General features: G+C 52.6%; 2 protein-coding genes across 5 annotated transcripts in view; one reads left to right on the forward strand and one right to left on the reverse strand.

Annotated features, from left to right (window-relative positions):
- NFX1 (nuclear transcription factor, X-box binding 1) overlaps window positions 1-3,795 on the forward strand; it is a 63,440-nt gene extending 59,645 nt beyond the window's left edge. For all 3 annotated transcript variants that reach the window (XM_068974094.1, XM_068974097.1, XM_068974096.1), the window contains exons 21-24: window positions 178-244; window positions 1,629-1,774; window positions 2,455-2,556; window positions 3,577-3,795. In XM_068974094.1, coding sequence (XP_068830195.1) covers window positions 178-244; window positions 1,629-1,774; window positions 2,455-2,556; window positions 3,577-3,649 — 388 coding nt within the window. In that variant the 3' untranslated portion in view covers window positions 3,650-3,795. The remainder of the gene's footprint in view (window positions 1-177; window positions 245-1,628; window positions 1,775-2,454; window positions 2,557-3,576) is intronic.
- A 12,255-nt stretch (window positions 3,796-16,050) lies between these two features.
- Window positions 16,051-26,347, reverse strand: AQP7 (aquaporin 7). 2 transcript variants are annotated; one of them, XM_068974385.1, is made up of 6 exons: window positions 26,204-26,347; window positions 18,071-18,194; window positions 17,562-17,699; window positions 17,236-17,354; window positions 16,809-17,036; window positions 16,051-16,423 (listed from the first exon to the last, which is right to left on the reverse strand). In XM_068974385.1, the coding sequence occupies exons 1-6, from the start codon at window positions 26,345-26,347 to the stop codon at window positions 16,181-16,183; spliced, it is 996 nt and encodes a 331-aa protein (XP_068830486.1). In that variant the 3' UTR covers window positions 16,051-16,180. The 2 variants fall into 2 exon arrangements, with proteins under 2 accessions (XP_068830486.1, XP_068830488.1); XM_068974387.1 differs by having other exon boundaries at window positions 16,057-16,430; window positions 16,819-17,036; window positions 26,204-26,238.
- Window positions 26,348-26,598: the final 251 nt, after the last annotated feature.

Below are 26,598 nucleotides of genomic sequence, written 5' to 3' on the forward strand. Positions count from 1 at the left end.
TTCTCTTCCTTTGTTCCATCACATTCAGCCTTCTGTTATCTGACAGTTCCTGCCTGGCCTCTGCAATTTTCCTGCCCACATTTTCCATTTTCTGCACTGTATAGGCAGAGGGTAGATGGAAGGGATCTCAAAAGAGCAGAAACAAACGAAATTAACTGTGGCTATTTCTCATTTCAGGAAGGACTTAAAGTTTGTCAGCGACATTGAGAAGGAAATGGAAGCCCTCGTGGAGGCCGTGAATAAGGTTGAAATCAAAATATCCAACTCTACATGTTTCTAAGGCCAACTTGATTTAAAAAAAAGAAAAAAACAAGTCCTAGAAACACTGTCAGTGTAAAGTAGTTGTAGGAAAAAGTCACAGCTGCCTTGAGGATCCTTACCTTTCTCCAAAGCCCAGCCATTATAGCATTCATGGAAGCTCTAGCCTGGTTCAAGAAAGATACCTGCAATAATATTAAATGTAAATACACATCCTAGCCTTGTGCCTAAGAATGGGAGGAGACACTCTGGATGAAGGGGATTCAGTAGGGATACTTAGGAAGACATGCTAACTCCTCAGATCTCTGATGAGCTTCCCTGGTGGCTCAGTGGTAAAGAGCCCGCCTGCCAGTGCAGGAGATGCAGGTTCTCCCTGGGTCGGGCAGAACCCCTGGAGGAGGAAATGGCAACCCATTTTATTCTTGCCTGGGAAATCCTATGGACTGAGGATCCTGGTGGGCTACAGTCCATGGGGTTACAAAAGAGTCCAACATGACTGAGTGACTGAGTACGCACACACAGAGATCTCTGAAGGACTGTTGCATGATTGGACTCACTGGTTCTTATTACCCCAAAGGCAGGAAAGAATATGTTGGGCAAAGATATAAAGTTGAAGGAGTAGAGTTGAACAGTAATGGTATCAGTTCCTTCAAGAGAGGGAAGCCTGTCCTGGAGACAGCCGGAGATGTTGAGGAGGTGGCTTTAAGTGAAAAAGCCCCTCATGTAGTCAGCAGCAGCCAGCCCTGCGGTGACTGCGTCTTCATTCAGAGGGCATGTGAGTGAGGCAGAGATGACTCCTTTGGCTCCACATCTAATGGAAATAGGTTTCCTTCCCGCTGTCTACTCGCCCTCTGCCCTGCCTCCCTTCTGTTCCCACTTCCCAGCAGGATACTAGCACAAGGGAGAAAATGGAATCATTGTTCCCCTCCTAATTCGGAAACCTGAGCAGATGCAGTTCTCTGCTAGCATGTCTCTGTAAATTCAGAATTTTTAGTGTGGAGTGTACAAGTGTTTTGTAACTCTTCGGTTTACTTAGTCGCTTCTTGATAAGATCACTCCCCAGTTAGAGGCCCTGTGGGGGCAACTGTTGCGCTGCCCATGTTCAGTTCACTTGCCCGCTGTCCCCCTGGTCCCAGCCAGCTGCTGCCACGTGGCTCATAGAGGAGATGCAGGAGTACATCCCGTGCCCTTCCCCGCCCCTGACCCTTGCCCTGCAGGCAGTGAATTGCTGTGCGCCATGGGCCTCCCATCCCAGACTCAGTCACCTCTTCATTGACCCAGGCTGTTCCAGGACAGTGGGAAGGACCTCTATAGGCATAGCCTGTTTTCAAAATGCTCTTTACCAGTCACCTTCTTTTTCCTCCATACAGGGGAAAAATAGTAAGAAGAGCCACTCCTTCCCTCCCATGAACAGAGACCACCGCCGGATCATCCACGACCTGGCCCAGGTGTATGGCCTGGAGAGCGTGAGCTATGACAGTGAGCCGAAGCGCAACGTCGTGGTCACTGCGGTCAGGTGGGTGGATCTCGCCGTCACAGGGGAAACTGCTTGGTGGGGGACACTGGACCTGAGAAGCTGGGCTGGTCAGTGACGAGTGCAGGAGGGCTGCACTAGTCATTGGTGCCTCCTTGGTCCTGGCCTTGGGCTCTTGTTTTTCTTACTTCCTTCTTTGGAAGATTAGGTGAAAAGTCTGCTTCTGGGCCAGCCATTCTGACTGATCTAAGGCTCTGAACCAGAGAGTAAAGCCCATGCCTCAGACCTCAGAGCAGACATACCTAGAGCATATTTCACATCAGATCCATCCCTTGTTCCCTTGTGTCCTCCTGGCATCATGGAAACAGAAAGAGTGCTGGCCTGGGACTCAGAGCATCCTCTGTGAAGAGTGTTTGCCATTAGAGGAGACTGAAGCAGAGGCAAGGAGGGGACTGCAGGACCTAGGATCACTATCCGAATCTGGAGGAGTTCGAAGAACCTCCAGATAAAGAAGACTCAAGTGAGATTAGAGGAAGAAGGTAGTGGGCCCAGCAGAGGTAGATGAAAGGGATGAGGATTAATCAAAGGTGACAGGTCATATTAGAGAGAGCCCTGCAGCATCACGTTAAGAGTCATGGATTCAAGACAGCTGGATTTCTAGCTGTCTGCCTGTCTCCACAAAGAGTTCTCACCCTTCACTGCTTTGTGTTCTGACTTCACAGAGGGAAGTCCATTTGTCCTCCTACCACACTGACAGGTGTACTCGAAAAGGAGAATCAGTCTCGGCCTCCGCCACCGATTGCTCATCACAGACAGACAGACAAGTAAGGATTCTTTAGCTGCTTCCCAAAGGGCCCTGTTCAGAGATGCCAGCGAGGAGTGAATTGCCCTGGGCTGCACTAGTCATTGATGCCTCCTTGGGTCTGGCCTTGGGGTGTTACATTCAGATATATGATGTTTGACTGGGATGCCGGACACATTTGTTCATGCCAGAGGGGTCCCAGGTTTGCTGTTTGTAATGCCTGTTTGCCCTCCAGGGAGCAAAGTCACTAGCCGTAATTTCCATGGTATAGATGGTGACACTGGGAAATGGATTCAGTCTGCCATACCAGGTGATGTGGGAACATCTCACAGTTCACAACAGTTACTCTGGAGATAGAAGTGGGATTCTAGGGGGGCGTTGGCAGTGAAGGGGGAATCTTTCGTGTTTTGCTCTGCTTACATATGGTTTGAACCATTTTTCCGTATGCTCGTGATTAAAGAGAAAAGAAAACCGCATGAGCAAGCAGCAGGTCTGGTAGGTGTTTTCTCAGCCAGGAGCAGAGAGGGGTGGTCATCTGCCTTCCCTTCCCAGGAGGGGACTAGCTGCCCTGCGGGACAAGGCCACCTAGCTGGAAGCTGTTGGGAACCTAGTGAGGTCTATCCTCCTGCTCTGGCCTTCCACACAGAAGCTCTCCAGAGCCTTCTACACCTCTGGGAGGGTGGGTAGGGAAGTGTACAAGGTCACCAGGAGGGTCCTAGCCATGTCTGTTCCCTTGGAACTGATCGGGACAGCTCAGTGTTGCCCACTGGGCACAGCGTCAGCTCAGGACCAGCCCCACTCCCACCCTGGGGAAAGACTTTATTATGGAAAAATTTTAGAATAGAAAGAATAGTGTTAATATATTAATATAAACTCCTGTGTGCCCTTCACCAAATTCCAACAGTTACTTGCTCATGTGGACCGCACTGCCTTAGCAGAGTCTCACACATGGTAAAGAAGCTGACCCTTCCCTTTCTGAAACCTGCCTGAATCGGTCTCCCTCAAGCAAGAAAAGGTTGCTCATTCTGTGTTTGCTTTTCAGGAATCCTGGGAGCAGCAATTTACAGAAGATAGCGAAGGAGCCAGTAATTGACTACTTTGATGTCCAAGACTGAGGAGATCATGACACACTTAGGAAAAAAAAAATGATTGGGTGTGATGGAGATTTTTTCCCCGCAGATAAATCATGCTTGTTCCCAACTGCCTGGTGGACTCACAGCTCACCTACTGTCTTGACCTTGATACATGCAAACCACGATTGTGTCAGAAATCCCCTTGTCCTCTCTGCTGTGTGTAAAGTGTCTCACTGTCTCACTATTGCCAGATCTCTGACTGGATGATCACTAGCGATTCAGTTGAATTTGCACAGGCTCCTCACACCATCACCGTGATTGCTCTGAGGGTTGGGGGAACATAGGACTTGATTTTAGTCAAACCGGAATTTTAACCTGAAATGTCGCTTAGTCATGGCCTCAGATGTCCGTCCAGTTACCCATCCTCCTCCTGACAATGCCTTGCATTTTTAATCCAAAGTGATCACTATCTTCGAAAAGACAAAAGCTAACTTCTCAGTCCAAAATCCCAAACAGTGGCTTGGTACACCATATCTGAAGTCAGGTGTGCAGTTAAACCCAGCTGTCTTAGCTGAGTCTTTTGCCAAAAGCTCTGCCTGGTCTACCTAGCTAAACTTATCTGAGTGGTGTTCAGCAGCATCAGTTCAGACCTAGGAGAGGGCTCAGGGGACCTGTTTTCCGGAATCTACAGGGGCCTCTTCACATTGAGCCTGTGCGGTGACAGGTTCCCTCTCTACCATGATGATGGAGGACATAGCATGAGCTCCTCCTCCCACTGGTTCACACCGCGGCCTCTGTGCGCTGACCTGTGCAGGCATAACCCCTCCTCTCTGGTTGAGAGGGAGTCTCCTGGGCACCTACCTTTCCCATGTCGCTTTCTCCTAGGCCTGCAGCAACTGCATTGGTTTTCCCTGTCTCTGAGCTCTGGACTTCTGTTTGCATATTCAGAAAACTATGTGAATGGTCCAGGGCTTATGCCAGCACGCCCCCAGAGGCGTTCTTCAGGCTCCTATAAGGCAGGTGTGGCGACAGTCACGTTAGTTCAGCGCTCTTTGCGTTGGTAACTCTTCAACATGGAGGCCAGACTTCCAGCAACTTCGTTCTGCTCCAGAAAAGCCACAAACCCCAGAGCAACAGAGGGAGAAATGAGAAGTGATGTCACAAAACTGGCACTTAGTTTTACCAGGAAAAGCAGGGCTGCCCTTTGGTGCTGACCCAGGGACTCTGCCTTGAAAGACATCAGGTCCAGCAGGAGGGGTGGGAGGGTGGGGACAGGTGACTGGAGGGAGGAGACAGAGCCACACCTCTCCCTGAGCCCGTTTAGCAAACAGTCAGTGGCCCCGCACCCAACAGGGGCCTCATAAGTATCTGTTTCATCTTTCGAGCAGTGGGTTGAGTGGGTGAGCTGTACTGCGAGAGCATCTCCAAACCAGCAGGAGGTGGAGACCTGATCTCAGCTTCCAGCTCTGCCATGGGACACCCTGCTGCTGCCTGATGGAGTGGAGCTACCGCCTTCCTCACCAGAGTCCTGAGGATTAAATGAGATAATGTACATGGAGGTGCCTAAGCTGTTACACAAGCTGAAACTACAGTATTCGGAAAATATGTAGGCCTCTTTCTCCATCATTCCAGCCAAGTAAAGGATTAGAATGCTAGCCACCCACTTATGGTGAACACATGTGTCCCTGCCCATGCCGGGCTGTGCTTGGCTGTGGGGAACAGACATGGCCTGCTCTTTTGCACTTAGTAATCCAGAGGGGGCCACATACCAGAAGAAATAGAGTGAGAGTGTTTGGTCTGGCACAGAGTGGTCATCAGTCTGTTTATTAAAGGCTGAGGAGCCGTACAAGGAGTTTCTTGTGGCATGCTAGGAGGGAGTCAGCCCTCATGTCTGGGGGAGCGACCTCTGGATGGGGAAGGAAAACAGAAGAAAGCATTTGAGCTGAGTCTTGAGATGGCAGACTGCCATTTGGAGGGGAGAGGCATTCCAAGTGAAGGTAAAGGGCCTGAGACAAGCCCAGGGCTGTGGTCTGTGGGAGTTTTGAGGAAGGGTTGGTTGTCCAGAGTGGGCAGACGACTGGAAGGACAGGTGAAGAAGCTGGAGAGGTGGACGGGAGTCAGTTTGTGGGGAGCCATTGAGGGATTCTCAACAGAGCATCACAGCTGGACTTAAAACAGGGCAGGAGGCGGCAGAGGTCTTTTGTAAAGGCCCGGATCCTGCAGGCTTTGTGAGTTTCTGGTGTGGCTACCCCAAGTCTGCCCCGGTAGTGTGGACTAGCCCCAGACAGTAAATATGGGCATGAGTATGACCCTGGTCTTGACACTTCATAGACACTAAATCAGAACTTTATAGAATTCTAACATGTCAGAAAATAATATTTTTATATTTTTCCAACCATTTAGAAATGAAAGAACTATAACTCGTGGGTTGTATTCAGTATAGAAGTAAGCAGCAGGCTGGCTTTGGCCAGGACCTTAGTTTGTCCACCCTGTTCTGGAGCAGCCACTCAGAGGGTGTCAAAGGGTTTAGTGGGCTGAGGCAAGAAAGCAGCCCAAAGCTGCCAGAGTGATGCAGATGAGAGGAGGAGGTGGTGGGAGCTGGTGCTGCAGAGGGGAGAAGTCAGGAGATCTAGGAGGGAGCACAGGCTGCTGGTTAGCAGGGAGCCAGACCCCCTCAGCATAGGGGGGCTGGTTCTCATGGGTTTGGTGGATTCCCCACTAAGCAGTGCCCTTAGACCAAATCTTGCAACTCTAAGTAAATTACACTGTGTGGGCTAAAAGGAAAAACACCTCTGCCTCTTACATGAAGGAGGGGACTGTGGGCATCAGGACCCCACTTTTGCTCCCTGAGAATCCAATGGTATCTTCCTGCCCCTCCAGCTCCAGTCTCCAATGAGAGTTTGCTCTTGGGATCAGAGCTTTCCAGAGGCCAAGTTCTTAACTCTGGAATTCGTCTGGCAGGGCTGGTTCCACTCAGCAGTGGTACCAATCTGGTGTGCTGTGAGAGGCTGTGTGCAGAATGGAGATGAAAGCAGTCCTCCTGATGCAGGGTCTGGGATTGCTCCTGGCCGGGCCAGAGCAGGACAGGCCAGGGGAAGAAGGAATGTCAGTCCTAGGGGTGCTGCTGCTGCTGCTAAGTTGCTTCAGTAGTGTCCAACTGTGCCACCCGATAGACTGCAGCTCCGCCGTCCCTGGGATTCTCCAAACACTGGAGTGGACTGCCATTTCCTTCTCCAATGCATGGGGGAGGCTGAAACAGTGGCCCTGAGGTTTAGGTTTGGGGGGTCCTTCCCAAGTGGTACCAGCGTTGCTTCATGCCTGGAGACCTTCTTCTCTAAGGAAAGCCTGCCAGTTTGCCCTGTCTTCCAGAACTGGTGAGGCAAGGAGGGACAGGACAGAACTGTCACAGACCTGCCTTCCTTCCTCTGTCCCCTCACGCGCCCTGCCACACCCATTGGGAAAGTTCCGCAGATGCCCCATAGTGTCTCCCGTGGCCTTTTAGTGCTCACATATCCCAGGGTGTTCTCCAAGCCAGACCCACCCCAGTCTGAAAAGACCCAGCCAGAAGGGACAGGGCTCCAAGGGCTGTGTGCCAGGCCAAGACAGGAATCCAGGCCTGGGGTTCCCCAAGCTAGGCTAGCAGAGGGGTCTAGTCCTCAGAGGATCTCTTCCTGGAACAGAGTTCCGGTGGAGTCCTGTCCTCAGCCCCAGCTTCACGCGCACAGCCTCCTGGGACACCCACTGCAGAGAACTCGGCTGGACCACCAGGCCCAATTGTCTGCCTCCGCTCACTCTGCTCCTGGGCAATTTGCTTCCAGTGTCCAGGCGCTGACTTTCCCGCCTGTCAGCTGAGTAGTAGTAGTTCCCGCCTGTGTACTGCCCTGGGCCTTTGGGAGGAGAGTGGGTTGGCAGGGTCTGAGGGGTCGGAAGGGTTGGAAGGGTCTCCCAGTGTCATGTGGCAGCTCAGCACGGTCAAGCCTCTGGAGCCTGTCCCGGGACTGTCTCTCAGGCATAGGGAGGGAAGGGACAGCCGTCGTGAGGCTGCTTTGGCAAGGGCTGGGATTTTCAGTCACCTGCCCCCTTATACCACTACCACTGCCTGCCACATGGGTGAGGGAATCGGGAGTCTTTACCTACCCACACTTTCCCAAGAATCTCTTCTAATAGTGAAGAACTATTAGCTTCTAATAGCAGAAGCTTCTAAGTGAAAGCTGCTAATAGCTATTGAGCACTTGTAATAGCTTTCAAGCACTTTTGATACACCAGGCTCTATGCTCATATCTTTTACTCCTCAAAGCCCCATGAAGTGTGTATCGTTATTTTCTGTTTTACCTATGAGGAAACTGAAGGTTGGAGAAATTAGGTTGCTTGCCCAAGATCACTCAGTGAATTGGAGATCTGAAATTCCTACTAGCTCTGACTCCAAAACCTGTGTCTCCCGGTTTCACGGACAGAACTGCGGCTGTTCACACAGCTCATTCTGAAGTCCCTGAGACTGTACAGCCCAGCAGATCAGGACAAGTGGGAGGGAAGCTTAGACCACGTTCCAGGGTAGAGACTACCCTGGGATGAGGCCTTTTCGTGGCCATGAGGGGGCAGTGTGTGTCCCCAAACCGGGGCCAGGGGATTACTTACACTTTGCCTTAGGAAAACACTAAAACTTTTTAGATGAGTTTATAACTGGTATCTTTTAAGTTAATCACCTTTTCGTTTCTCTTTTTTAAAATGCTGTTTCTCTCTGCTTATTGGTATACATAGTATAAGCACAGGAGAAAAAAACATATCTAAAGTTTCAAACACCTGAAGGGAGACCCTCCCACACAGAGAACAGCCAAGGCAAATGCTCAGTGGTAGAAAGATGCCATGTACCTTGAAGGGAACAGCAAAGCCGCCAGGCAGTAGCAGGATGAGTAAAGGAGAGAGTAGCAGGGGCCTTTAAGTCACTGGAGACTTAAGGCCGAGGTGTGAATGATAAGATCTGGTTCGTTTCTGGAAAATGTTATCCTAGCTGCTGTATTGAGACTAGACTGTATGAATGTTCACAGTCGCTCAGTCATGTCCGACTCTTTGCAACCCCATGGACTGTAGCCCGCCAGGCTCCTCAGTCCATAGAAATTTCCAGGCAAGAGTACTGGAGTGGATTGCCATTTCCTACTCCAGGAGAATCTTCCTGACCCAGGGATTGAACCCATGTCTCCTGCATCTCCTGCATTGGCATTGGGATTCTTTACCACTGCACCACCTGGGACTTGGAGAAGGCAATGACAACCCACTCCAGTACTCTTGCCTGGAAAATCCCATGGACGGAGGAGCCTGGTAGGCTGCAGTCCATGGGGTCACTAAGAGTCAGACATGACTGAGTGACTTCACTCTCAATTTTCACTTTCCTGCATTGGAGAAGGAAATGGCAACCCACTCCAGTGTTCTTGCTGGAGAATCCCAGGGACGCAGGAGCCTGGTGGGCTGCCATCTATGGGGTTGCACAGAGTCAGACATGACCGAAGTGACTTAGCAGCAGGAGCAGCACCTGGGACTAGACTGTAGGGCTGAGTCAGAACCAGAGAAGGGGCTGGGAAAAGTCAGAGGGCCACTGCTGTAATCCAAGAGCAAGGTGACAGTGGCTCAAACCGAGGACTCTGAGAGGTGGTTGGATTCTAGACACAATTTGCAGGTCACACCTAAAGGATCTGTGGACAGATGGGATGTGGAGTATGAGAGGAGGAGCCGAGATGATTTCAAAGTTTGGGACCTGAGAAATGGAAAGATTGAATGTGCCTTTTACTGGGATAGGAAAGTCTAGGCGGAGCAGGCTTATGAGAGGAAAATCTGACTGGGAGGCAGTTGTCCATGAGACTTTGAAATCTGGAGCAGGATTGAGCTGGAGATCTAATTTGGGGAGCTGTTGGCATCCAGTGGTATTTAAAAAGCCGGTGAAGTCATTTTGGGAGGGAAAGTGAAGCAGAAGAGTCCAAGGATTTTGCCCTGGGCACTCTGTCATCTGGAGGGCAGGGAGCTGAGGACAGGGCGAGAAGCAGAGACTGCCAGAGCCAGAGCTGGGCCCGAGCTGTGTGACTCAGTGCTACAGGGCAGTCCTGTAAGGCGAGCGTCTCTGGGACATTTTTCCACGTTGCCCAGGAGGGTATGGGCTTCCCTCATTTGCCCTTACTTGTTTGAACTGCCTGAGGGAAGGGACTGGCCCCAAAGCACAAGTCAGGTAAGGCCCCATAGAGTTCAAGTTCCTGGAGTTAGGGGAGATCACAGACCTTGGCCACCTCCTCCCCTTCAGCCATCTCTGAAACACCATTTTCAGAGGGGCTCCACAGTCTCTCCCTGGGCACCTCGTCCACCTGCAAGCTTTTACCTGCCTGCCTCGGTTTAAAAGACCCTCTCTAGCCCGGGACCAGGCCTTTCCCTAGATATCCCACAAGTACCTCTAATTCAGCACACCCCACCTCCAGACTGCCCCCTGGTGTCTCCACCAACCAGTCTCCCCTGCCCTGGCGCTGGGCCTCCATTAGGAGTTCATCTTCTCGTTAATGTCCCCTGACCTGGGACCAGAGGAACCAGGGCATATGTGGAGGAAGGTGGGGGGCAGCAAGGGCAAGAACACGTCCTTCCAACAGGAACCCCCATCTGAGGAATCCTCTTTATCAGCCAGGAAGGGTTTTGCCGGGTCCCTGGAGGACTCAAAGGCTCAGCCTTGGACATATGACCTCAGCTATGTGCCTGGGTGTACCTGCCTCTGAACTGTATGTCTCAGCCTCTGAGCCTCCACCACTCACTCAGGCGCTCCCCCACCCCTGAGCCAGAGCTTCCCCTCACACACCCTCCAGTATCCGCCCGCTGACACCTTGGCTTCTGAACACAGACACAGGGGGAGACCATGAACTCTGGTAAACTCTGCTCCAACAGTGCCAATGGCAAACCTGAAACCTAAAGCACCTCACTCCTCTGGGCCACATGATCCCCATTTTGCAGATAAGGAAACTGAGACCCAGAGAGTTTCAATAACCTGCCAGAGCTTGGTAAGGGCACTTGAATGTTTGGGCTTTTCGCTTATATACACTGTACTTGTTTGTTTTTCAATGCTTCACTGTTATTTTAATTGTGTTTTAAAAATAATTTTATTTTTGGCTGTTCTGGGTCTTTGCTTGGCTTTTCCCTGGTTGCGGTGAGTGGGAACTCACTCTCTAGTTGTGGTGGCATGCTTCTCATTGTGGTGGCTTCTCGTGGCTCCCGGGCTCCAGAGCAGAGGAACTCAATAGCTGGGGCTCACAGGCTTAGCTCCTCTGCAGCATGTGGGATCTTCCCAGATCAGGCATCTAACCCTTGTTTCTTGCGTTGGCAGGCAGATTCTTGACCACTGAGCCACGAGGGAAGCCCTTAACTGTATGTTCTATTCACACATCTACAGAATATATTTCACAGTTTAAAGACCAAACAAAGCCCAGTAGAGATATCAACAAAGGACGGGAATCACTACTCTGCGCCCCTTGCTGAGCCAGCCTCCCCCCAGGCCCCAGATTCCTCGGGTGTCAGATGGATGTGATGACATGAGGACCGCGAGACAGTGTGGAGTGGTGACAGCGTGCTCCCTCCCCACGTGCCAGGCTGAGCTCATTCCATCATCCCAGCAGCCTGGGAGGTGAGTGCCGTTACGTCCTGTCCTACCTAAGCTCATACAGCCAGTGAGCGGCAGAGCGGCCGTTTGGACCAGGAGGGCTGGCCTCATTGTCTGTGTTCTTAGATGCCATAGTTATGAGTCCTGCACATGGGAGGGTGGGTACAGAGCTCTAGACCCGCTCTGGGTTCAGCACAAGGGTGGGTACGGAGCCAGGGCAGGCTGTGTGGCCACAGCTTTCTCTCTCTGCAGTTGCCAGCATCAAGGTTCAGCCCAAGATGGCTCCTCCCACCTCTCCCAGGTGTGCAGAACCTCATCTGAGGAGGAGACAGTGAGACCAGGCAGACCGAGGTGCCACCTGAGTGCGAGTGGGAGAGCGGCAGGCCAGGCAAGGAGTAAGAAGAGCCTCTTCCCAAAGCCAGGCCCACCAAACTGAGGACCAGACCTTCATTGGCAAAGCCCTGGAGAAGCTTGGCCTGGAGCTGATGGCGTTGCAGGGGGGCGGGGGGGGGGGGTGTTCCTTCTTGTCCCATCCCTGTGTCCCTCTCAAACAGCCTCAGCCAGCCTGAGGCAGGGGGCAGTAATGGGGTTGTGATATGAAGCTTTAAGTGCTGTAAGAAGTCAGAGCAGGTAGGCTCTTCAGATGCCAGGAGGTCCCAGCCTCATATACAGACAGGGAAGCCAAGGCCCAGAGCAGGGAAGGGTCCTGTGCGGGTCACACAGCCAGTCCATGCCGGCCTGGGACTAGAAGAATGGGAGAGGAGCTAGGGCTCCTGTAGCTCACATCCCAGCCTGGCTCCCAGAGCTGAATGTATGTCCCTCGGAAGTCCAGCCAGGGAATTCTTACAGGAGGGGCTGTGTGAGCAAAGCCGAGAGCAGGGATAAGGCACCACGACACCTGCCCCACCTCATCTTCCTGCTTCCCTCCCTCCCTCCCTTCCTTCTTTCCCTCCTGCTGTGTCACCTGCCTCGCTCCTCCAGAGACCTCCCTCACCTCTGGCGCGAGCCTTGGCCTCACTTCTCTCCAGGCATGGGCTCCATTCACCCTCCCCACTCACTTCTCTGGCCTTGTCTTCTGCTGCTCCCCGACTCTTGTCATCCCAGCAGTGGCCCTTCCATGCTCGAACCTTCAGACCTTGGCGCTGGCCATTCCCTCAGCCTGGCACGCTCTTCCCCAACATGTCCGCATGGCTCACTCCTTCACCGTCTTCAAGTCTTTACTCATTTACCTCCAGTCTTCACACCCACACACACTTCCTATCCTCCTTTTCCACTTTTCCCGCTTAGCATGTATCACAAACAGACATTTTGCACAGAATATCAGCTCCAGGAGGACAAAGACTGTTTTAAATGCTTATATCCTTAGCTCTAGGATGGTGTCTGGTTCTCTGCCAAGAGAACAAAGGGGTCTGCGCCGTGTGCCCAGAAGTGCTGTGACCAGGTCACCTGAGCCTGACACTGGGCTCAGCATCAGCAGGAGGTTCCAGGCAGTGGGCCGAGTATAGGTCTGAGGCATAGCTCCAGACTGCTGGAGGGGTTCTGGGGGGACCCCCTAGCTGGCCTGCCTCCAAAGCCACCTCCCGGACACCTGAGGATGCCAGAAGGCTGCAGTGGTCAGTGGGGCAGAGAAGGGTCTGTATATGCCCCTCTCATCTGTGACTGAGGCCTTAGGGTCACACTGCTCTGGAAGGAACACCAGGGAAGAAAGTGGCCACCCCTCCTTGTGTTCACGGGGTCACCGAGGCTGAGAGGGGAAGAGATGGGTCCAGGGTCACAGAGGGAGGCAGCTGACTAACACTTCCAGCTGTGGGGCCCTCCCTAGACGCTCCCAGGCCCAGTCCCTGGCTCAGTTCCTCCCACGTGGAATGTCAGACTCACTCTTGTCTCTCCTCCACCCTGTGCCCCCAGCCCGCTAATCTCAGTGACCCTCATACCTGGCACTCTTCCTATCACCTGTTCTCATGCTATTGCTATTTCTTCATCTTTTAAAATAAATGATACCTTTGAATGAATATGTATCACAGTTGTATAAGCACAATCACATCATGAACCCCCAAATTTACCCCAGCCCCAGAACTGGAAAATCATTACTAGCTTTCCCTACTCCCATGCTCCTCCCCATCTTAGCACTGTTTCTGTCTCCATGAAGGAATTATGCCTTTTCTTTTCAGTGAAAAGTTGGTCCCTTCTCTCAAGGAGTTTACTATCCTTTTAAAAAATCTTGGCTGTGCTGGGTCTTCGTTGCTGCATGTAGGCTTCCTATAGTTGCGGCGAGCAGGACTACTCTTTAGTTGCAGTGTGCGGCCTTCTCTTTGCGATGGCTTCTCTTGTTGCGGAGCCTGGGCTTCAGGGCGCTCGGGCTTCAGTAGTTGCGCCTGCCTACGGGCTTAGTTGCCCCGCAGCATTTGGAATCTTCTTGAACCAGGGATTGAACCCATGTTCTCTGCATTGGCAGGTGGATTCTCAACCATTGGCCCACCAGGAAAGCCCCTTTCTTTTTTTTTTTTAAAGTAGTTTCATCACATGCGTGCAAGCTCAGTTGTGTCCGACTCTTTGAGACCCCATGGACTGTAGCCCACCAGACTCCTCTGTCCATGGGATTCTCCAGGCAAGAACACTGGAGTAGGTTGCCATTCCCTTCTCCAGTGGATCTTCCCAACCCAGGGATCAAACCTGGGAGTTTTATCACATATGTACACCCAAAGAATATATTGCTGTTTGCTTGTTTTTAATGGTATAATGTACGACATCACTATGCCTGCACGCTTTCTCCGTGTCCTTACAGGTAGCTCCTGTACCTCACTTTTCACTGATGTATTGTATTCTGCCCTATGTGACTGGACTGCAATGTAAGTATGTCCCCTGTTGATGGACATCTGGGCTGTTTCCAGTGTCCCTTGACCTTGTGCCCCTCGTCAGCCAAACCTCTTGCGAGGCCCATTCCACCTCACCAGGACCCTGCTCGCTGGCCCTTCCTTCCTTCTTCCTCTGCCCCAGCTCTGTCCACACGACTGCAGTTTCCCCAGTCTCTACTTCAGCTCTTCTGAGCTCTAGACCACACGGAAGGCGTAATCATTTATTGAGCACTGACTCTGTGCCAAGCACCATCCTCAGCATTGTACATGTTTTGTTTCATCTGATATTCACATCAACACAAATGGTAGGTATTTTGATAGTATTAGACCAACTTTACAAATGAGAAAACCGAGGCCCAGCAAGGCAGAGTAACTTGCCCAGGACTACACACCTATTGCCCACGTCCCATAGGCAACTCAAAGTCGATGTGTCTCCAGTATAAATTATCATCTTCCTCTTCAGACCAGCGCCTTCCCATTCTCCATGTTCAGTGGGGACATCTCCAACACCCCAGGCCCAAGCCAGAAACTGGAAGGCAACCCTGGGCCTGGCCGCTCCTCACCCACTCCCCACTCCAGTCTGAGCTTAGCCTGAGGCTTTTACCTCCTTGGTGTCAGGCGAATCCTTTCTCTTCTGTCCACCCTCCAGCGCTGACCTGAGCTGTCCCGCCGCCCCTCCTGGAACAGCCTTGCCCCACACTTCCTTACAGGCCCCAGTCTCCCCCTTTCCCAGCATCCTGCAAACTGCAGCTCAGGTGGGCTTTCTAAACCTCATCTTACCAGGTCCCCACCTCCAGAAGGAAAACCAGCGTCCTCTACCCACCCCCACCCCGCCCCGCCCTGTCTCCTCAAACCATGAAGTTCGGCATCCAGCCCCAGAAAGGACCACCCCCCGACCCTTTGCTCTGTCTCGTTCTCTAGGAAGCCATCTGTGGCCTCAGATCAAGACTGAGCTGTGAGGCCCCTCTGAGCCCTGCATGCAGCCCCTTCTTCACCCCTCAGCTCTTTCCTGTGATCACCTGTTCCCAGTAGGGGCTGTGCCCCTTGAAGACAGAGACCCAAACTTACCCGCAGAGCCTGCACACAGGAGGTGCTCAGTGGCTGTTGAAAGACTAAAAGCAGAAGCAGGGACAAAAGCCATGGGTGTTGCTGCCTTCTGAGTCCCAGAAGCAGGATGATCCTCCCAGCCTGGGATCGGTGGACCCTGGCCGCCCTGCCTCTCCACCTGTTCCCCGGAACCTCATGAGACCGTTTCCTGCCCCCTGCCTTTTGACAGGATTTTCCTCTCTGCTTCTTCCTTTCCAACTCTGGAATTCCCCACGATGGGAGAGCTCTGCCCTCACGAAGAAGGCAGAGCCTACGTCTTACCTCCTCTCAGTCTACTTAAGGCATTTTCAGGGGTGGGGTGATTATGCTCCCATGGGGGAAAAAATTGGATCCTTGAAAGGGAGAGATTTTTTAAAATCTTACTTTTTTTGTATAAAGCAAAGATATATGTACAGTACACAAACAGATATACAGTATATCTGTGGTATTAAAATATCATGCAAGTAAGGGGAAAAAATGCCTAAAAGTCTCCTGAGGAGGGGAGACTAAGAGAAAAAAAAATGTTGAGAAACTCTGATCCACACACTGGGGCCTTGCCTTGCCTGGTCCAAGGACTGGCCAGGACTGAAGGAGAATCCAGAGTCTTCTCCCAGGGCAGCTCAAGGTTCCTCCAGGGCTGACCCCCCCATCTGCCAGCTGGAATCCCCCCCCATGCCATCCCCTCCCTGCCCTGTGCCTGGCAGCCTACCCTTCTGTGTCCGGACTCCTCTAATCTAGTCCTGTCTTTACTGAGGCCACTGATCGGGCCTTCCACTCACTCCCCTGGGGGCCACCCAGCTCCCAGGGCTGGCAGGAGTTGGAGGCCCCTCAGCTCCTGCCCAGCCTTGGGCTATAGCATAACCTGGGAGCTTCTGAGAGAACCCAGGAGGTAAGCCCCACCACAGGAGGCCCCCAAGAAGTGGGGTTGCCACTGTGGGACAAGGCTTTCTTTATTGGGGTGGATGCAGGGTCACAAATAGTCTTAGAGGGGCTCTAGGCAGATGGAGTCACTTAAGGGTGGTACAAGACTGAGGATCTATCTTCGGGGTACACAGAGACAGGGGTGAGGGAAGCGACCCCGTACTGGTGAGACACGGTCTTGGGCAACACAGATACTCTGTGGTCTTCAATCGTCGAGGGATTCTCCAGGACTTGGGGCTCCTCTGGCTTGTTGGAGCCAATGAAGAACAAGTAGATGATGGCACCACAGTAGGCACCCAGGGGTGGTGCCACCACCGGCACCCACCACCAGTCCTTGGTTCTGCAGGCAAAAGGCAGAGACCTGCTTAGGGGGCCAGCACCCAGCATGGCAGCTGTGTCTACCTCAGGCCAAGATGGGGGAAGGGGTGGCAGGGGGTGGAGAGTAGAGGAGGAACCCCCATCCTAGCCCAGGAGTTGGCCCTGAACCTGGGACACTGATCAGCTTCAGCCTGGTTCAGGGACAGCAGTGGGTCTGGGGCAGGGCTGACATTCAGTCTAGGAGCAGGGTCTGGAGGAAGGTCAGGACCCATTCCTGCCTCCCAGGCCACTGCGAGGGGTGGCAGGGCAGTGGAGGGAGCGGATCTCCAGGATGCTTCCGGGGCTGTTCCACCCTCCACATGCAGGGAACCCACAGGAAACTCCCAGGAGTGAGCTGGACCATGCAGTACCTGAAGACCTGTGAGCCCCAGCCAGCGAGGAAGGTGAAGAAGCGGGGAGGCAGGTCCCGGGATGGGTTGATGGCATATCCCGAGTTCATGCCCAGGGATACTCCGATGATGACAATAAGGATGCCGGTCACAATGGCCTGTGTCCCCAACAGTGTTGGGTTGTTCCCCTTGTCTGTGATGGCTAAGAGGCATAGCTGAAGCATCCCAGTCACCACCACCTGGGGAGAGACACCATGGCAGCACCTGGGCCCCCGGCCAAGCCCAAGGGCCTCAGCAGCGCCCCCTGCCCCCACCCGTGGCAGAGCCGTGACTCTGTATTGTCCCATCCAGGGTTCTTGTCCGCTCCACCACAAGGGGCTGCCTGCTGGCCCCTTCTTGAGTGGCCTGAGGAGGACCACCCATGCCTGGACCACTGACCTCATCCAGGAAGCCCCTCCACAGTGTCATGTGGTCAGGAAGGTAGGTGGCAAAAATGTTAGCAGTGGCTGTGGGGCCGGTCGCCATCAGCTTTCCCCCCGAGAAGTCGATAATAGCGGCTGTGGGAATACAGACTGAGTGTGAACGTGCCCCTCGACTGAACCCCACCTCTGTCCCAGAGATGAGGCGGTAGGATGGAGGGCAAGGAGTGCCTCTGAGACTCTTCTATCCCAGCATTTTCACAGGGGAGGACACGCTCAGATCTGCCTATATTTCAGGGGAGGAGGCTGAGGCCAGAGGTGGGCTGCCCGGGGCAGGTCACTCACTGTAGAAGAGGCTGTAGATGGTGGCCGCTGCCACGAAGGAGCCCAGGAACTGACCCAGAACATACACAGGAAACTTCTTCCAGGACATGCGGCCTAGTGCACAGCTGGTGAAGGTCACGGCCGCATTCATGTGGGCCCCTGGAGGGAGGGCCAAGGGTGTCGGCAAAGAAACAAGCAACAATCAGTAATACCAGGAGCAATGACAGCTGCGATGATAATAGCGAGCTTCTGTGAAGGGACGGTCCTCACAGGGACCCTGAGAGGCAGAAACCGCCGTCTCCATCTCCCCATGAAGCAAAGCAATGGGTGGAGAGTTCAGTCGCTTGCCTGAGAGGACCCAGCTTGTAAAAATGGTGGGTCAAGGGGGCTTGTGAAGCGTCTGGGCAGAGGAAAGTGGCCCGTGAGGGCAAGGCACCAGCTGACGTGGAGAAGGGGCTGGCTGGAAGGGGGCCGGAGGAGCCCATGGGGGACACCCCCCGGGCTTGTCGGCTGGGGCCCAGCCTACTCACCAGAGATGTTCCCCGCCATGTGAATTCCTATGGTGACTCCGAAGCCAAAACCCAAATTGACAGCGAGGTAGCTCCCCATTTTACCTCCTAGAACCATGTGGGCCACAGCACCGAGACCAAACACCTGTAGGAGAGGGCCTTGAGGGGACCACCCACCCAGACAGCCCTCAGAGGAGGGCTCAGAGCTCAGCTGGGGCTCCGTGCCTCCACATGCTAGGTCTCCCTGGCATTGCCCTTGGGGACCCCCTTCTGCCGTACCCTCCTCCTCCAGAGACATGCCTCCTCGTGACCTCGTCCCGTTGCCCCTGCCAAGGCCTGTCACAACTGACCAGTGGGAGCTGGGTGTGTGCTAGAGAAGGAGTCGGGTGAGGAGAGAGAGTCAGGCTCCCATGGACCTAGCCAAGTACCTAGACTCCAAGTCCACCTGAAGGGCTTCCAGAAGGACAGGGCTGGTGTGGATTGGACCCCTCAGAGCTTCTCAATCGTCAGCGTAGTCCAAAGGAAATTTTTTCAGGGACTCTGCAAACTTCCTTCTGGACTCTGCCAGGACCCACTGCCAACCCTCACCATGTCCACATGCATCAGCCCTGGAAGCCCACCCTCAGGCATCACCTCTGAACTTCTCACCCATCCCTAACCACCAGATCTCAGAAGACTCTCCCCACTGAGCCCCTTCACAGGGAGGTTAGAGACCTAAAAGGCGGCCCTTACTCAACCTCCCCCTAGCCATGGACACCCCCTCCCACTGCGTCTGTGCTGCCTTCCCCTCCAGCTCTGGCTCCTGTGCCCTCCTCTGGCTCCTTCTGCAGAGGCCTTCCTCCCTCTTGCCTGTGTCTTCTACCCTCCCCTTGACTGGCTCCTGCAGACTTGGGTCTCTTCTTTCCTTAAAGTAGAGCTTCCACCTCATCCCGGCCTCCCTGTCCAGCTGTGGACTCCTGGATGCCTCCTCCCATGTCAGTCAGGCTCTAGGAAGGACCCGCTCAGTTCCAGTTTAGTTGCTAAGTCATGTCTGACTCTTTGCAACCCCATAGACTGCAGCCACCAGGCTTCCCTGGCCTTCACCATCTCCCGGAGTTGACTGATACTCTGTCCGTTGAGTTGGTGATGCCATCCCACAATCTCGGGTCCTCTGCCCCTTCCCCTGTCCTCCCTCCCAGCCTGGCTTCTGCTTCCCCCGTCACAGACACCAGTTCCCTTGTCCGAGGGCTCCAGCCTCTGGATTTCCCAGTGGTCCCTTCAGGCATCAAATCACTTGACTGTGCTGATTTTTACTCTCCTCACCACTCTGCTTCCAGAAAGGACCTCCTCGTTGGCTTCCGTGACATGTCTCTCTCCTGGTTTCCCTCTTTGCTCTGTAGCCTTTCCCTCCCCACAGTTCCTTCCCACGTTCTTCTTCATTCATCTGCCTCATAAATACAGATGATCCCTGTGTTCTATCCCTGGCCCTTTTCATAACCCACCTCAGTCACTCCTGGGTTTTCTTACCAGCTTCAGATACACCTGATGGACTAATTCTCAAAACCTGCACTTGAGAGCCAGATCTCTTTTTCTAAATACCTCCAAGAAGTCTCCAGAGTGTTCCACAGGCATCTCAAGCTCTAAAGCTCACCATCTCTAAGAAAATGTGATCTTCGTTCCATATTCCCCCATCCCAGCCAAGTCAGAAACTTGTATGTTCTCCACCGCACACGGTCAACTCTGGTTATAGTCTCCCCAGATCTTACCCAGTCTCCTTGCAGCCAAAGTGACCTAACACAAAAATCTGACCATGTCTGTCTGCCTTTGGTCCAAACATTCCTGGCTGCCTTCCGTTTCTAGGATAAAGTCCAAACTCAGTAAGTCACCATTTAAGATCCTTGATTTTCATGCCTTCTGCCTCTCAGTTTCATATTGGGTCTAGTATTCTCTATGTTGAACACTAGTGTTACCAATAATAGCATTATATGTGTTCTCAGTCACTCAGTGATGTCCGATTCTTTGCGACCCCATGGACCATAGCCTGCCAGGCTCCTCTGTCCATGGAATTTTTCAGGCAAAAATACTGGAGCAAGTTGCAATTTCCTACTCCAGGGGATCTTCCCTATCCAGGGATTGAATCTGCATCTCTCACACCTCTTGCATTGGCAGGTAGATTCTTTACCACTGTGCCACCTGGGAAATCAAATAAATTACTACTATGAAAATAATAACCATTTGGGCTTCCTCGGCTGTCGGTTAAGACTCCGCACTTCCGTGGCAGGGGGCATGGGTTCCATCCTTGGTCAGAGAACTAAGGTCCGACATGTCACGTGGTGGGCCAAAAATAAAGAAAAAAAGTATAATAACCATTTATTGAGCACTTACTATGTGCCAGGCACTGGTAAGCAAGTTCTACCTCTCACCTCCTTTAACCCTTAAACCTGTTTACACATCAGGTATTATTATTCTCCCCATCTGACGGATGGGCAACCATAGGTTTAGAGAAGTTGAATGGCTTGTCTCAAGTACACATCTTGGGGCTTCCCTGGTGGCCTAGTGGTTAGGAATCCACCTGCCAATGCAGGGGACAGGGGTTCGATCCCTGGGTTGGGAATATCCCACATGCTGCAGAGCAACTAACCCTGTGTGCTACAACTACTGAGCCCACACGCAGCAACGACCAAAGCCCATGTGGCCTAGAGTCTGCTCCCCCGAGAACACCTCGCTTGCCTCAACTAGAGAAAGCAATGAGGACTCAGTGCGCCAAAAATAATAAATAAATAAATAAATCTTCTAGAAACGAAATAAAACCTAAAAACAACAAACACATCTTGCACATGGGAAGCCAGTTTTCGAATCTAGGCAGTTGCCTATGCCAGTCTCGGAGAAAACGACTGGATTGCTCCCTTCATGCCTGGCTTTCTCGTGCCTCGGTGTTTTGCGTATGCCACTCCCTCCCTCCAGAATACCTGATCCTAGATCCTGAAAAATTGGTACTCTACTTTAAGGCCACATTCAGATGGCACCACCTCTGAGTACTCTATGTTTTGAATGTGTTGTCTTTGAGAGACCTCTAGATGTCCAGACTGCTGGAAATCAGAGTCTAGATCTATCAGCCTATATGATGGCCATGAGCCACACGTGGCTATTATGTACTCGAAGCTGAGATCTGTAAGTGTAAGGTACACAGCAGATTTCAAAGGCTCAGGAGGAAAAAGAAAATATAAATCTTAAATAATTGTATATTGATTACATGTTGAACTGGTAACATTATGGACATGTGGGTTAAATACAGTAACTATTAAAACCTAATTTCACCTGTCACTTTTTACCGTTTTAATATGGCTACTAGAAAATTTTTACATTACATATGAGGTTCATATTGTATTTCTCTTGAAGAGTTCTGGAGTTTTTGAAAAAAGAAATACCTGAAGAATTGTGGACATGAGGTGAAGCCATCAGGGAGAATATGAAGATCCCGGAGAGAGGATGAACCTAGGGCTGAACGTCAGGTCAGCTCTCAGGGGTGGGCGATAGAAACCCCAGCAGGAGCCGCCGTTGAAATGGAAGAACAAGATGTCCCTGGTGGCACAGTGGATAGGAATCCGCCTGCCAATGCAGGGGACAGGGGTTTGATCCCTGGTCCAGGAAGATTCCACATGCCTTGGGGCAACTAAGCCCATGCCCCACAACTACTGAGCCCGTTTGCTGCAATTACTGAAGTCCAAGCGCCTAGAGCCCATGTTCTGCAACAAGAGAAGTCTCTGCAATGAGAAGCCTATTCACCACAACTAGAGAAAGCCCACATACAGCAGCAAAGACCCAGCACAATCAAAAATTAATGTCTTAAAAAATAAAGAGATGGGAGAACAAAGAGACAATGTGCCCTGTACCCCAGAAAGAAGCAGTTTCCCAAGGAGGGTGTGGCCCACATGGTCACGTGCTGCCTCTGGGTCAAGCGTGAGAAGGCCTGGAAAGCATCCCATTGGATGTGACAACCCAGGGTTCTTGAGTAGGTGGGGAACACTGTCTCATCAGGGCGTGGGGTCAGAAGTCAGGTGCAGAGAGCGGGAGGGGAGGAGGTGGTAAGGAACAGCTCAAGAGACCAGTGGAGACATCTCTTTGAGAACTTGCCTGAGAAGGGAGGGGGACCAAGTGTGGTAAATGAAGGGGCTCGCAGAGAGAAGTGGGGAGTGTTCTGTGTTCTGCTGTTTTAGGAAGGGAGTCTTGAGTGTGCTAAGGTCAAGAGAGGGAGGAGCAGGAGATACAGAAGAGAGGAAAGAAGCGAAGTGCCTGAGGAGCCTGGGAGGTGGGGGATGAAAACGAGTGGAGGCTCCTGCCTGGGGGAGGGGGCGTTTGTGGACCCACAGGGAGGGGAGGTCTGATGGCTGAGGAGCCAGACACACATGACAGTTCTCTGTCAGGCTGGAGACCAAGCCATTTGCTGATGACAAATGGCCGGTGAGTACATTAGATCTGGGACAGTCTGAGAACCAGTGCACTAGCCTAGATAGGGGAAGGGAGAGGCCGCTGAGCAGGGCTTGCTGGGTCCCCCAGGAGCCCCAGGACAGGTGCAGGGGAGCCCAGACACAGGCCGGCTTTGGGCCAAGGGTGGGATGAGGATAGAGGACAGGGGCAGAGGGGGCATGGAGGTGGGGAGTGAGGCCAGGCCAGGCTGACAGATTCGGGGTAAAGAGATCCAGGCACTGGAGCAGCCATGGAGGGTTTGAAGAGCAAGGTCCCCATTTACAAGTAGGAGCTCAAACCATTTACTAAAAACAATGAATGAGTGAATAAACCCCCTATGCTCCCCTGTGTGTCAAGGTTGCCAGCTGGCAGCCCCTGGACCTCATCTGTTCAGCAAATGTTTTGTTTGATTAATTTGGTTTTGATGCACAGAAGTTTCAGCTTCTCTTGCAAAATCAGAATCTCTGTCAACAGCAGCCTGCATTGCAGGTGATGTGGCGATAGTCAGCCAGAGTGGTGGCAGCCACGTCCTCACACAGGTCAGCACTCTGCCGTTAGCCACAGTCCCCACCTCCCTCGATGATTCTCTCAGGCTCCGACAACGTGAGTTTTGCAGCCCCTGCCCTATTGCTCACAACCCCAGCTGGGTTTCCAGGGCACTGATAGCCCAGCTCCTCCCGTCCCTGGTCAGTGAATGTGGCCCAGCCTGTCCAGGTGCCTCCAATAGCCACAGGCCCAGCCTGGAGGACAACACCCCGAGGCTACAGAGTGGAACAGAGTAGAACAGTCTGCTTCCTTCATGTTGCTGCAATAAATGGGGCCCAAGGTCACTCTAGCTTTTCTGGCGAAACCTTCACGCTGATGACTCATTGAGCTTCCTATCACCTGCGAAAGCCCCTACTTCTTGGCACAGGCCTGACACCTAAAAATAACAACAACACAATGTCCCCTGTGAGCTTAAATCTCACAAAGTTCTTTTACATGTTACTTCCCTTCAATCCTCATGGCAACTGAGTGGCAAATGTTTCTGTTCCCAGGGAAAACAAAGGCCTAGAGAGGGGTCTTGAACTTTCCAAAGCCTGGACTTGAGGGCCTTCCCTTGGCTGGGAGAGAGTTAGAAATCCAGCTAAGGTAAGAGACAGAGCATGGAGATCATAGGTCAAGACCAGGATATTAGGCTAGACTGGATTTAATCTTAACTTAAAATGTGACCTTGGACAAGTGACTTTGTCTCACAAAGCCTCGGTTTCCCCATCTGTGAAATGGGGATAATAATAGCATCTCCCTCATAGGGCTGTTATGAGGATTTGGGAAAAAGCTGCACAGGAGGGCTTAGCATTATAGTGCCTGATATGCAGTAGGTGCTCAATAACAACCTCAATAAAAGGAGGAGAACCGCCAACATAGGTAGTGGGCAGGCAGGAATGCATGTGGGTGGTGCCTGCTTTCCCTAGGAGCTCTCCCAGGAGGCACCCTCCCACCTCCACAGTGCCAAGGTCTAACAACCCTCATGGGGCTGGAATGTCTTGTCAGCAATTAATTACTTTGCCCTGGATTAAGGCAAGAGAGGGTCCAGATGCTGTCTTCGCGGCTCAGGAGGGCAGGTAATGGAGGAGAGGGAGACGGCGAGAGGCAGGGAGGGGAGGGCAGCTGAGAGAGTTTGTCAGCTTGAGAATCAACCAACACATATGAGCCACATGTGTGCTGGGTGTCCAGCTCCAAATCTTCTTCACACAAGTCAGCCAGCTCAATATTAGCATCGCACTCACCAGTGAGAAAGCTCAAGTTCTGAACAATTAAGATATTTATGTAAGATCATACAGCTAGAAGACAGCAGAGCCAGCATTCAGACCCAGCTCCAAAGCTCATGGAGGCCCAGTGTCACACTGTTAATAATGTCTGGGGCCAGACTGGACATCAAGCCAGTCAATCCTAAAGGAAATCAACCCTGAATATTCATGGGAAGGACTGATGCTGAAGCTGAAGCTCCAGTATTTTGGCCACCTGATGCGAAGAGCTGACTCACTGGAAACGACCCTGATGCTGGGAATGAGTGTGTGGAAGACTGGAGGAGAAGAGGGCGACAGAGGATGAGATGGTTGGATGGTATCACCGACGCGACGGACGTGAGTTTGAGCAAACTCGGGGAGATGGTGAAGGCCAGGGAAGCCTGGTGTGCTGCAGCCCATGGGTCGCAAAGAGTCAGACACAACTGAGCGACCAAAAACAACAATAATGTCTGAGAAGACAGGCTCTGAACACAGGGAGACCTGCCCAAGGCCAGCTGATGACTCAGTGGCAGAATGATCAGGATACAAACCCAGGTGTCCAGAGTCCCCGGGGCAATGTGGGTCCCACTATCTCTCCTACACTGTGACTCAGTGCACAGACACTCACACGCGCACACACACGCTCATCCTCTCCCCTCCCCCCACCACCACCTCCGTTGCGCCCCCGAAGCCATTGTTCCCCTTCCCAGAGGCTAACCCTTCTTGTCACAGACCCAGGCCTTCATAAGGTACAAATAAGAGTGGCCACAGCTCAAGGTAGAGGCTGGATGGGTGAGTGACTGGGCTGAGGCGGGACAGGGAGTCCCCAAGAAAACCCACATCCCACTTGCATCTGGATTCTCCCCTGTCATCCCCTTAAAGAGACCTCCCCAGTTCCCCCAGGACCTCCCAGGTTGCCATTCCCTACTACTCTGGGCCGTCCACAGCCCCCCACCCTGCTGACTGCTCCCCTTTCTTCCGTAACCTGGTCTCCCCTCACCTTCTCCTCCCACCTCTCTGGTCACCCAGGCCCTTCTGTGTGCGCTCTTCATTCTTCAGGCTCTGTCCTCAACTCAGTTCATTTTTCTTTCTATACGTTCTCATTGTACAAATTTTATAACCACTATTCATGTTCTGATGAAGTCTAACTATTTATGTCAGCCCAGACCACATTGCAGAGTTCCAGGCCTCTATACCCAGCCATCCCCACCCTTGAGATTCCCCCCACCCCCAGCAGCTCACCTGATCGCAGGAAAGCTGACCTCACGCTGAAATGGCCCCCTCAGCATCTACCCCACATCTGTTGCTCGCAGTCTCCTTTGTTCCGTCTTCTCTAACTCCCCTGGATGTGTGCTTTCTTCTCCATCCCTGGACTAGACTGACCCTGGACTGATCCCTGGACCTCCACACTCTCTCTCTGTCCTAGGCCATCCCAACAGCTTCTTCTTGGGCTCCCTTCCCTCCAGCATTGCCCACTCTGCTTAGGCTCCACAGGGAGCCCAGAATTTCTTCCTAAAACCCACCACTGGCCATATCACTCCCCTCCTGGAAAACCTTCAGTGTCTCCCCATCACCCTCAGGATTAATTCTCAAAGCTTCCACATCCTCTCCAATCTCTTTACTGTTTGTTTCCCTTCTCCCCACTCCCAGGCATGCCCACAATGCACCCAGCCACCTGTAACTCAGGATTTCACTTTGCCCCACATATTGTGAGCCCTTTCTCTCCCAAAAAGACTTGGTGAGAAAGACAAGTCCTTGTTTTCCTATGCTTCTCCCTCAGAGGCTGGGGAAGGGACAGTGTGATCCAGCTCCCAGAGGTGGGGAGAGGTCATGGGTTGCCCTTACGGAGCCCCACCTTTCTGAGGCCCCACTTTCCTGAGACCCCTTCCTCAGAGTCTGCTCACCCTGTATCCGGCCCCCCCCCCTCCCGCCCACTCACCATCATGACATATGTGCTGATGAACTCTGCCAGGAACTCTCGAACATTCTCATTCTGCCATATGACTTTCATCTTTGTTGCTGTAGGTGTCGAGACCACCTTGAACATGCGGGTGGACCTGAAACAGCAGCCAGAGGAGCCCATGGGCAGAAATGAGATCAGGTGCACTTATTGTCATGGCTGAGTTAATGGGTAACCCAGTGGCCTCTCTGCACATGACTGCTCTTGCCCAGGGCAGCTGGTACCTCAGGGGTCAGAGGCATTTGAGAGCCCAGGGACGTGGAGAGGGACTAGGGTTAGACATCGAGGTCACGTCCCTTCTTCCTCCTTCCAGAGACTAGACCACTGGGAAGGTGCACCCATGAGGTCAGGGTGCAGAGGGGGCAGTTGGGGAG

The sequence above is a fragment of the Capricornis sumatraensis genome, chromosome 6 (genome assembly GCF_032405125.1).
Source record: "Capricornis sumatraensis isolate serow.1 chromosome 6, serow.2, whole genome shotgun sequence".
In the NCBI taxonomy this organism is placed as follows: Eukaryota; Metazoa; Chordata; class Mammalia; order Artiodactyla; family Bovidae; genus Capricornis; species Capricornis sumatraensis.

What these genes read in the sequence shown, in the direction of transcription:
- AQP7 (XM_068974385.1), bottom strand. Translation starts at nt 26,347, where the DNA reads ATGGGCTCCTCTGGCTGCTGTTTCAGGTCCACCCGCATGTTCAAGGTG. An exon ending in TCAGCACATATGTCATGATG is followed by an intron (nt 18,195 to 26,203) that starts GTGAGTGGGCGG and finishes CCTCTCCTACAG; the next exon opens with GTGTTTGGTCTCGGTGCTGT. An exon ending in CATGGCGGGGAACATCTCTG is followed by an intron (nt 17,700 to 18,070) that starts GTGAGTAGGCTG and finishes CCCTCCCTCCAG; the next exon opens with GGGCCCACATGAATGCGGCC.